The 12,707-nt window shown below is 32.6% G+C and overlaps 1 protein-coding gene across 1 annotated transcript in view; it reads left to right on the top strand.

Annotated features, from left to right (window-relative positions):
- Nucleotides 1-12,707, top strand: part of PREP (prolyl endopeptidase) — a 129,857-nt gene that overhangs the window by 108,289 nt on the left and 8,861 nt on the right. Inside the window, exons 12-14 of the mRNA XM_074310192.1 lie at nt 1,120-1,214; nt 5,091-5,222; nt 9,156-9,312. Of these exons, the coding sequence (XP_074166293.1) occupies nt 1,120-1,214; nt 5,091-5,222; nt 9,156-9,312 (384 nt within the window). The remainder of the gene's footprint in view (nt 1-1,119; nt 1,215-5,090; nt 5,223-9,155; nt 9,313-12,707) is intronic.

The raw sequence follows: 12,707 nt of genomic DNA on the forward strand, positions 1-12,707 counted from the left end.
ATTTTTGAAATCTATACAACATCCTTGCAATCTATGTCCCCTTCTATGATTGATGTGAATTCTATGATTACGACATTGTGAATTTAGGTTAGACCATCCTTTCCAACATAGACCGTGAAGCCAAATTCAAGTGATAACTATAAATTAGCACTACCATTTATTCACAACTTTATATTGAGTGTCTGGTATTATGTCTTTGTTGGGATGTGATGATTAAAGAAGAAGCTTTGCAATTTCTTGGGAGTGATCCATCATCTGTTCTGCTCAGTGTTTGTCGCTCCAAGTAGTCTCTTATATCACTCTCTGGACCTTAGAATCTTATAATACAGTCACTGTCTATGTGATAAAACCATAGTCCAGTTTTAATGGGATATTGTATCTGTGAAATGAAATGAGATTCAGTTTGTGATAGATTGCATAAGATCTTGAATTTCAGATGAAATACAGTATATTTTGTGTAATAGGTATTTTGAATAAAGAGCAATGTCCTATTAACATAAAATTTCAGACAGAGGAGAATTCTAAGTAAAGATATCCAGCAAATAATTGGGAATATGGGACTGGAGTTATAACCTAAAAAGGAGAAACACCATGTGTCTTAACTCTTTAAAGTGCCTATTTTAAATATATGCTTACCAAATATTTGATAACTTCTCTAAAGTAAAGTATATTAAGAACAAGGTACATAAAACTTCTGGAAAAATATTAATAATGACCTAGTGAATTCTAAGGAAATCTTTGCTAAGACTTCTTACTCTTAGCATTATTTAATACATCTAGTTATTTATAGTCCCTGTGTCATATTCATACCTAATGCTTTATGAAGTATTTATTACAATTCTGCATAGTGATATATTTTTCAAATATAGAAAAGTGAGAAACACTAGATCCTCAAATGGAAATTCGTGACTGTGCTTTATAATCAGTTATCACTCAGGAACAATTGGATAATCTGATCAAATTGTATTTCATTCTGAGTTCCACATTTAAATGATGCCACATGCAACAAAGTTTTTGTTGTTGTTGTCATTTAGATATAGTTTATATTTTGAGAAGAAAAGAAATAACACTAGCAGCTAGAAAAATAACTAAGATATTTGTTTTTTGTTTGTTTCACAGTGTATCCAGGCTTATTTTCGTGAGGCACATGGGTGGTGTGCTAGCAGTAGCTAACATTAGAGGAGGGGGTGAATATGGAGAAACATGGCATAAAGGTAAGATGCTTCCCCTGTCAAAAGAGAATGGTGTTCCAAACAAGAATGACATTTTGATTTTTTACTTTTTATTTTTCTACTCCTACCCCTTCTTCAACTTAATTCAGGTTGTTTGACAAAGAAAATATATACATCTCATCTATCAACATTTGCCCCTTTTTATTAAAATAACTTTTCTTACATATCCTTTTATAGTGGTAATATACAATAACTAAGTTTCAGAGCTATTTCTTCAAAAAGTAACTAAAATGGTTTTTATTGTTGCTTTTTAAAAAAACATTTGGAGGTCTTCCTTATAAAGGAGGTTTCCCATGGGAATTCCTATGGAAATATGCAACATTATATGTCAGACTTTTTATGTCTTGTTTAATTTTGCTAAAGTATTTTTCTCTTTTATTCTTTATTATTAGGGATGGTTCTTGAAAATAGGAATGTAAATGATAGAAAACCAAAGGATATCAATAAAAATTATTTTTAGAACAATGTATAAGATGACCCTTTATAGATAACTTTCTTAATATAGACTTTTGAATGAGAAACTAGATTTTCCTTTTTTCCCCCCTTCTCTTTTAAAGTCATCCTGTGGCTAACATTATGAGGATGAACAATTTTCCTCCTTTATTCAGAACTTTTGTTGTTAGCTTTCTTTGAATTCCAAACTAAAAAACAATGTGAAGGTCTCATACAATTAAAATTTTATATAAACCAATCTTAGCAGGTTAGGACATCCACTCACTCATCTTTATCCTTCTAAGTCACAGCCCAAAAACAAGTACCTTGATATGAAACCCGATAACTGGAAGGAAAGAATATTAAGTAAGAATGTGGACAACTTTAAAAGATGGACAAAAACAACTAGTAGGTATCACAGTTCAGGACTCAGCCCCCAAAAGCAGCAGGGTTAGAAATTTTGCCCAGTTCCTATCATTTTGAACACTACAGTCCAAAATTAATAATTTTCCCATGACCTTTACTTATTGGCTTAAATCCTCCCCCAAACTTAAGGAAACGCGTTCTTTTCCACCATCACCTTTTCATCTCCCCCAAGAACCAAACTTAAGTAGACTGGTACGTGAGAATGTGGCTTTAGAAACTTTCCCTAGAATAAACTGAGATTTGGTGGTAGGGCTATAAGTGAGCCAGTAGTTGTTCATTATATGATGATAATGCCCGTAGTTTCATAAATCTGAAGCCAATCTTTTTTTTTTTTTTTTTTTTTTTTTTGAAAGTTGGTTGATAATTGAATTAAAAATGGAGTCACTTTAAAATATTTACTTCTGTACTGCAAATGATATATCTTAAAGCTAAGTAATCATAGCTGATTCATTTTTTTTCCTATGGTTTCTTATGAAAATCTTAACATTTTTGTTAATATGCTTAAAAAATTCTTATTTCTATTGCTTTAATCGAATTTTTGCAGAAGTGGTACATCTTAGATGCATAATTAGATAGGTATCTACTTTTTGTTCATTTCATAGGTGACTTTGATGTTCCTTTGAGAGTATGTCTGTGAATCTTGAACTTTGCCCAAAACAATATCCAGAGTAATGCAGTAAACTTTTCTCCTTTTCATTTATTTTTTTCTCTGGTCTTATACTTAAGGGAAATGGCTTGAAAAATGAAAAAGTCCCAAATCTCAGAAGAGGCATATTATCAGCCATACACATTTGCACCAATAAAAATTTATTTGAAGTAGTTACTTTTCCCCTCCACCCCCCAAGGACCTGAAAGGTTACCGAACTTTAAAGTGATGTTGAAAATTATGTTTTTGACTTATCAATTCCTATATATAAAAAACAGCTTCTACTACATCTTCATTTAAATGTTATTCCATCACTCCAGATTTATCAGGCCTTATATCAAATTCCCCATTCTTTCTCTATCTCCTAATCAAACACATCACTCCCTCTCCCATGTTGGAGAAGAGGGCAAAAAATCCCAGGGAACACTGAAACAGAAATGAGGGAGGATGTTAACTTGTCTGAAATTACAAATGCAACATGGAGAAATGTGGTCATAGGAGTCCTTTTCATTAAGATTGGTGTAAATTTGTAACTAGATTTATGAATGGCCTAACCTTGAAATTATATAAATAAGTACTTAAGTAAAAAAGATACTGATAGAATTACAGCCTCATTATTATATGTAGTACTAAAAGAATTTAACATAAAGTAGTGATGGGAGTTGAATGTGGCGAGAGAAAATTTCTATAAGAAATTTTTCAAGACTATAGATTATCAAAGAGTTTCTGGATAAAGAGATGTCTGAAATTTTTGTCTATACTACTCCAATTCCCTGAAGAAATGAGGGGATATTAAAAATAGGAATGACTCATACTCATATATGATATAAGTGATTTACAAAAAAATTCCATCCAGAACACCCTTTGGGTTAAGTAATACACAGTTCCAAACTTAGGCAGTTCATTAAATAAACACAATTTACACTGATCTTACTCTTGAAGGAAAGATCATAGACAAACTATACTTCCCAAATTATGGTGTTAGTTTTACCAAATAAGAAATCAGTGAATCCAGGATTTCTGAACTTTGCAGGTTTGAATTTTTGTTTTATCATTTGAGTTTGGGTTCTGTAAAGTAGTAATGTTTTTCTTTTTTAGTAGTAATGTTTTTTCTTTGCAAAACTGCATCCTTTCATTTATCCTTCTAAGTATCCTGATAGTGAGTAGATTACTAAACTTGGAGCCAGATAGGCAAGCCACAACTTTCCTTTGGTTTCTTCAATGTACACAATAAGGAGAATAATACTGGCACTACCTTTATTTTGCTTGTTTTCTTTCAGACATTAATCTTGCATGTGAATTAAAAATTATTTGATCTGAAAGATATCATACAATCATGGAATTAGTGAGTCAACAGGCATTTCTTAAGTACAAGCAGTGTGAAAAGTTTTAGTCCTGTTTTATTGTTCATTTACTTTTTTTCTAAATGTAACATTTGTTGTAGAAACAAATAGCTACAAAAAATTTTTAGAACTCTAATGCAATGGATAAACAATTTCAGAGGACTGATGAAGCATGCTACTCATCAAAGTTATGGAAGAATGTTGGACTCAAGAGATGCAGAATTACACATCCATTTTCAGACAACCATTGTGGGCATTGATTGGTTGTGTATTTGTTGCCTGGGTTTTATTTATTTTTTTTAGTTAAGGAGGGCACAAAAGGTAAGACAGGATTGTCCTCTCCCACTCCCTACCTCTTCAAAAAAAAGAAAGAAAAAGGCAAGAGTATCCAGCATTGAGGCATTTTTTAAAATGCACAGAAGAGAACAGGAGGAAGGAGGCCTGAAGGTATTCAGACAAGTAGGATAGTATCAAGCTACATGCTGAACTAATATTGTATTTAAAATGAAAAGCAAGCTACAAATGATAGAAATAAATTTTTATGTACAGTCTTTTTTTGTTGTTCTGTTTATATGGAAATTTTCTTTTTATTTCACATTATTTTTAAAAGAATTTATAATGTTACTCTTTTAAATTATAATGAAATATTGTAATAAATTATAAAAATGGTCATAATAAAATATTGCACTTTGAGAAGTTTTTCTATGTTTTTAGGTGATGATGTTAATTTTTGGATGGGGTCATTTCAAAAACCTGTATAGCAGAATCTGAGATGCAAGCATGTTAGTGGTATTTGCAACCCACTTTTTCCGTAATGCAAGCATTTTATCATTTGGGACTCAAGAAATCATTGGGAGAGAAGGGTACCAAATTATCTCATCATTTCCTTGAGCTAAATTTTTTTCTACTTTTTTTTTTTTTTGAGTTTCTTTTGACTACATGGTATTATGAATTCTGTGGAATTAACTCTCAATATTTTTCCCTTCCTTCTCTGCTTTTGATATATTGTAGGTGGTATCCTAGGCAAAAAGCAAAACTGTTTTGATGATTTTCAGTGTGCTGCAGAATATCTTATAAAGGAAGGTTACACTTCACCAAAGAGATTAACAATTAATGGAGGCTCAAATGGAGGACTTTTAGTGGGTAAGATTTATATTTCTTATTCATTGTAAGTTTTCAGACAATCTTATTGGAGGGCACTCTTCAAATTATCCTAGTCAGTAGAGAGCAGCAGAAATACAAATGATCTAAGATGGCAATCAATTAAAAAACTGTTTACAATATTTTATATTTTATATGTTGGCATAGATAAATCATTTCATATGGATTTATGTAACACCTACTGTGTGCCAGGCAATATTCAGGGCACTGGGATTACAAAGAAAGGCAAGTCCAAAATTCATTAAATTATATCATACTGCCTTTCCTAAAATTAGCATGTATAGAACTTGAGTATGATCTTTAATTGATATTACTTTTCAATGTATGCTAAAAATCTTCAGAATGCAAGAGCTAAAGAAAGGTACCTTATAAATTACATAGCCAAATTGCTCTTATAACTTGGGAACAGAGGCAATGCTGTAGAAGATAGCTTGATTTTACAGAAGGATTGACACAATAAATTATATAAAATGTTAAAACTGACAGGGGACCTAGAAATCATTTTGTTTTACCTACCCTCACTTCCCACTCCTTATTCCACCTCAGCTTTTTTTTTTTTTTTGAAAGATAAGTACAGAGAGGTAAAGCCTAAGGGCACACAGCTATTTTAATGGCCCAGCAACCCCTCACTCCATCTATAGCAAATGTCAAGTATTCCATTTCCTTAGTTCCGTTATGTATCATTATGTACCATTCCCCTAAAAATGGTTTGGTTTTTTTAAATGTATGCTGTAACTTAAACTCTTTGATATTAATATAAAAAATAATAGCTTTTTCAAAATACATGCAAAGTTAGTTTTCAACATTCACCTTTGCAAAATCTTACGTTTCAAATTTTTTCCTCCCTTCTTCCCATCCTCCTCCCCAAGATAGCAAGTAATTCAATATAGATTAAATATATGTAGTTTTTCTATATATTTCCACATTTATCATGCTGCACAAGAAAAATAAGATCAAAAAGGAAAAGAAAATAAAAAAGAGCAAGTAAACAACAAAAGTGAAAATACTATGTTGTAAGTCACATTTAGTTCCCACAATCCTCTTTCAGGAGTGAGTGTGAAAGAGCAAACGGCACTCTATGTCACAAGTGTGTTAGAATTTCTGAATCGCTTCATTGTTGAAAAGAGCGAAGTCCATCAGAGTTGATCATCACATAATCTTCTTGTTGCTGTGTACAATGTTCTCTTGGTTCTATTACTTTCACTTAGCATCAGTTCATGTAAATCCAAGCCTTTCTGAAATCATCCTGGTGATCAGTTTTTTTTTAGAATTGCTTTGTTTAAGTATAACCTATTTTCAGATCATAGGATTTATGAAAATACAAATAACACAAGACATAACTATAGTAAAGGTAACAGTAGTTAGCTTGTCTCCTGATCATGAATACCACAGTATAGACATGGATCTATCTGGGAGCCAGGAAGACCTGGGTTATCTCTCATATATACTTGCTGTGTGGCCCTGGGAAACCGCTCCACTTATAAGGGATATACCTTAGCAGGAAAAATATCCTTATCCGGGCATTCCCTGTAGTAGTGGAATTGTAGTTTCATTCCCTTTCCCTATCGTAATGTAATATGTAAGTAATCATCCATAAATAAATCCGGTATTTAGTTAAATTGTACTTCGTTTTTTAAAAGAAAAACTTGTGGATAATTTTACATATAGCCATCAGATAAATTATCCTGTTTTAAGAATCTTGCCCTGATTCATTCTCAATTCATCTACAAATTTTCTTATATCAGTTTCTCTAATAGTATTCCATATACTGAGTGATTCATTAAAATGTATTTTTCAGCTTTCTATAGCTGTTTTAATCCTAAAACAGTTTGGATACCTTAGAAAAATAATCAGCGTTTCATATGTAATAACTTTGTTGGTTTTCAGTATTATACACATTATGTCAGTCTCTTTAAGATCATGGAATAATTGTATATGCAAAATACTTATAATTCTTAGTTCAGCTTTGATCGTTTGAGATTATTCATAATAGAAATGTCTTGTGAATCTTATTGATGTCCATGTATATTTTTTTTTATCTGCTCTGGCTATTAGGTCTTTGGGCAGATGAAAGTGAGGACCAGTAGGGAGTTTTGTGGTTTGTGGAATTTTAAGAAGATAAATGGGGAAGTTTTAGGAAAAACATTTAGAGAACAAATCAGACAAGTTCAGATAGTTTGAATAGTGAAAATGAAATTTATGCACAAAGTTTGAGCACAAGTCTTTAAATTTCTTAGCTTTAAAAGCATGCCAATTTTTTTTTGTAATGAAAAATTTTTAAGTGCTAAACTTAGTCATCATCAAAAATAATCACAAAAATAACAGTTTATGAAAAGATCGTGCTTAAATAATAAAATTCTAATTATTTATAATTTAATTTTAAAATATTTAATGTTTTATTGATGTTTGTTGTTATTACATAAATCATTTCTGCATATCCTTCCATTTTTCCCTTCTCTTCCAATCTACTGAATCATCCTTTGTAATGATGACAGTTGAATAAGAATAATCAATAGTGACCATATATCCCCTGATTGGGAACTGATCAATAATGACATTTGACAGTTGTATATTATTTTAAGGTTTGCATAAATAAATAAGACAACATCTGGCAAGATAGTACTAAGGAGGGCAACAGGCATCAAAGTAGTAAAAAGGAACATACATATTTGTTTCATGTACTAAAAAGCAAAAGCCAGTTTTTGAAGGTTATCCTTCATTCCATTTTCTAAATTAATAGAAAATTTTAATCCTCCTCCAAAATAAACTTATGAATCTTATACATTTCCTCCCATTCTACTTTCCCATATTCTAATAAAAGTAAAAATGTATATTTCCATAGTCATTTAAAAGCTTTATAAGTATCATTCTCTAACAATTAATAAAAATGTATTCTTCTCCAAATTTGATGAGATAGATCTGAAAATTTAAGTGATTTCAGCAAAGGCATAAATTTTCTTGTGGTCTCCACTATTTCTTTAAATACCTATGACCTGTCTCTCTTTGAAATTTTTAAACAATAACAGTGTTTGGTATGGAGAATATCTAAAAATCAAATCTGTGTGTGTACCTAGCATAACAAGTTCCATGTTTAGTCAAACCTTTTTCTCCTGATTCCATTTCTTCTCTGAATCCCATACCCTCTCCATTGTTACTGACCTTCACACAATCCTCTTTCTCATTGTCAAGGATGAACTAAAGATCACTCTGTCTCCTTAGTCAACTGTTCCAGAGTCTTTGGCTCTCTTCCCATGTGGCCAGCTTCCTTATAAAGAGAAAGATCTTTCTGGGTGGGTAGAGTACAAAAGAAAGAATACTAACTGGAAGAATGAAAGAGGAGAGAAAAAGATAATACAGGGAAAACTGTACAACAAAAGGATGACTGGCAAAGGGGAAATTGGGAGGAACTGCATTAAGGTCAGAGTCATTATGAGAGATAACAATGGCTAGATTTAGATGAGAGTAAAGGAATCAATCACTAAGTATTAATTGAGTGTTCCTAGCACTGTGCTAGGAACTGGGAATATAATATACAAAGCACATTGTAGGTAAAAAGAAAGGAACATAGGTAAAGAGCAAAGGAGAGATAAAATAGCAAGATCAAAGGATAAACTACATGAAATGATCCACTGGAAAAATAACAATGACTGGGTATTAGGAGATCCGGAGGTTAAGATCTAGCTTGTCCTTTAGCAACTTGATTAAGCTTGTTTAAATGGTTTAATCCCCTGGCCTCAGTTATCTAATTTATAAAATGACTGGATTAGATTGATTGGAGATTTCTTTTAGCCTGAAGTTCTGTGAACTGCCAAAAAGGGTCATAATCACAACCATTGGCCTCTGAATCCTGTTTTATTGTTTTATGATAATTGTTGTATAACTTGAGTTAAGTTGGTCTGCCTTTCTTTCTTTTAGCTACTTGTGCTAATCAACGCCCTGACCTCTTCGGTTGTGTCATTGCCCAAGTTGGAGTAATGGACATGCTAAAGTTCCATAAGTATACCATTGGCCATGCCTGGACCACTGACTATGGTTGTTCTGACAAAAAAGAACACTTTGAATGGCTTAGCAAGTAAGAGTCTTAAATTTCATTTTTTTATCCTAGTTAATGTTTTAACTTACACTTTTGAAGTGAGTTTTTTTCTCTAATAGCCTTTAAAAATATATTTTATTTATGCTTTTTAAAAGACTGCCTTCACTTCCCAATAGCTACTCTCTCTCTCCTGTTGCACTTTTTCCACCCACAAAGTGCTCTTCCTCCTTTGATGGTTTTGCCTGACAAAATAGGCTTACTTCTCTACAGTTAACCCCCTGCCCTTCTGCCAAGAAATCAGTTTCCTCATTTGTCTTTGGAGTCAAGATTAGCCACAGCATTTATTAGATTTTTCATACAATGGGTACACAGTTTATTGCATTCACTTTCCTTAACCTTCACTATTGAGGAGGAAATCCATCCCTAGATTTTAAGGAGGGTAGATATTTTAGTGCTAAAAGAAGAGCAAAGGTAGGACACGATTTTCTGGGTAGATCACAAGAGGATTGTGATGTTCGTTTCCCTGATGATTTTGTCTAGACTTATAATTGCTAAGATTCATTTCTTTCTTCTTCCCATGCTGCAACTTTAAAGAGAAAATAGAGGAAATAAGTTCCCAATAAAAGTATAAAGATGCACACATATATCAATATTACTTCCCAAAAGCCTGCAGAAAAACAGAAAGGTAGCCAGCTCCTTATAAAGAAAACCCACCATACATTGTACTCGATATATACACACCTTCTTATATCAGTCAAACATTTATTAAGCATCCACTGTATGCGAGGAACCGTGCTTAAGCTCTGGGGATACAAAAAGAGATCCCCAAAAAAGATAGTCCCTACCTTCAAAAGGCACACGTTCTAATGGGGAAGAAAACAAACAAATGGGTATGTTGAACAACAAGTGCAAGAAAAATGGGAAATAATGGACAGAGAGAAGATGTTAAAAAGAGAGTTTACTGTAGAAGTTGAGGTTTTAGTTAGTTTAAAGAAAGCTAAAAGGTAGAGATGAAGAAGAATAGCATTCCGGGCATGGATGACAGCCAAAAAAACTGCCTGAAGCCCAGAGTTGGAATATTGTATTCATGGAACAGCCAACAGTCCATTGTCACTGGGTGAAAGAATATGTGGTGGACAGTCAGGGGAAGAAGGTAGAAGAAGGGAACTAGGTTATGAATGCCTTTGAATGCCAAACGAGGATTTTATAATGGGGACCCATGAGAATTTATTGACTAGGAGGGTGACATGGTCACATCTCTGCTTTAGGAAAATCATTTTGTTGACTGATGGACTAGGGAGAGAGAGGCAGACTCATAAACAGGCTATTCCAGTAGTCTAGGTTATGATGTAATAGGGCCCTAAACCAGGATGGTGGCTGAGTGTAAACTAAAGTAGAAGTGAAGTAGACCAAGAAAAACAAGAGATTTTATAACAATAATACTAAAACTGGCAACAATAAGCCAAATGCTATTTAATCACAGTGATTGCTCTTGATCCTAGAGAAGAAATGAAGAAATTGCCCTTCTCTTCTCATTAGAAAGATAGGAAACTATGGTGTAATTTTGTATACGCTGTTGGTCTTGGTAGAAGTATTTATTATTTTTGCTTAAGTTTTTTCTTTGTTACACAGGAAGGCTTTATTTTTGTAGGAAAAGGTAATATATTAGAGAAGAAAATGGGGGGGGGAGGAAAAATCACAGATATTTACAAAAAATCTTTGTATAATATTTCCCCCACAAACGTCAATAAATAAATATTTATTAAGCATTTCCTATGTACCTAGTGGCCTCCATATTCAAGACTCTAGGCTTTATTCTGAAATCAAAGCTAAGCAAACAAACAAAAAATAATCTTTGCCCACAAGAAGTTTACAATTCACTGTTAATTTTGCCTTGAATTTCAAGTCATTTGTTCTCATATTTTCAGAGTCAGGGGTGCTGCATTTGAGAGTTTATAGAATAATCTTCCTGAATATTGAGGACTAAGGAAATACAGAAGGAAGGAGTAGACAAGAAATATAGGGAAATTATTTCATTCCTTTCCAAGCTTTTTCATATTTGTATTAAAAGATAATTTTTCCAATGTCATATTATTAAAAAGATTAAAAATTTATCTAGTTCAACATCAGTTCCATCCATATACAAAATGAAAAACTGGCAAGCATTCTGTGGAAGCCATCCAAGCTAAGGTGTTTGCCTGCTCATTATTCTTATGTTCAGTCACCTGAAGCATAAACAGTTTGAGAAAAAGCATGATCTACCTAGGAAATATCTAAATATAAATAAGCGCTCTAAATTCTATTCTCAGTATCATTTAGAAGTTGTATAATCAGGACAAATAACATTTACTTTCTGTGCCTTAGCTTTCTTTCTCAATAGAGAATAAATCCTCATTAAGTATATTTGACTTTTTAACCCTCAAACAAAAGAATAAAAGAGAAACACACCTCATTTTTAAATTATTAGTTTTGCACTGTGTTCAGTTGTCATGCATTAATATACAGTAGACACTCCATTAATGTGACTGGCTTATAACAACATGGTCATTATTTTCATCGACTAAAAAATGTTTCATATGTTTCATTAGTAAGCCACAGTTGCACAATTCTCCAGCAGAAAATTATTCATTTCCTTTTTTCTATCTAGACACATTTATTTTTATAACTACACGTAGCTTTTCTAGGTACAAATAATAGGAACAGTATTTTGCATATCTAGTTTAGCTTCCAGGTTCCATGGTATAAGAAAGAAAAACTTAAAAGTTTTAATTCCCGTAGACTTGTGTACGATACATAACACTGTCTTCCCTCTCTGTAAACTCTTTGTAGCTCATCAGTAGCATTCTTACAATATGGTGAACAGAACTGAACACAACACTCCAGATGTAGTCCCATGAAGGTATAGTGGGATTATCACTCTGTTCCTCAATGCAGCCTAAGACCACATTCACTTTTTTCCTCCATCAAATCATACTTCTTCTTCAAATTGCATCTTAAAGTTCAATAAATCCTCAAATATTTTCAGAATAACCTGGCTTTCCCTCCACTCTTATATTTGTGAAATTTATTTATTTATTGTACCAAAGAATTTTTGACTACTCATAAAGGTAAGTTGAATTTTATCTTATTAGCGTCAACCCAGTGCTCTACCCCTGTCAATATCTGATCTTGCTTTGTCTCTCTCCTTGCTATGTCTACTCCCCCCATTTTCCTTTTGAGATTCTTGACTTTTTGTTCCTCTAGAATCTAGAAACAAAAATTGGGATAGGATAGATGGCAAAAGGTAATCAGGTACCTGATTCCAAACTGTACTACAAAGCATTAATTTGCAAAACTGTTTAGAACTGGTTAAACAATAGTGAAATCAATTCATGAATAGCCTGAAATGTTGTATACAGGATGGGAGAATAATTTTTATTATTCAGTCCAAAAGA

This window comes from Sminthopsis crassicaudata, chromosome 4 (assembly GCF_048593235.1).
Source record: "Sminthopsis crassicaudata isolate SCR6 chromosome 4, ASM4859323v1, whole genome shotgun sequence".
NCBI classification, from domain to species: Eukaryota; Metazoa; Chordata; class Mammalia; order Dasyuromorphia; family Dasyuridae; genus Sminthopsis; species Sminthopsis crassicaudata.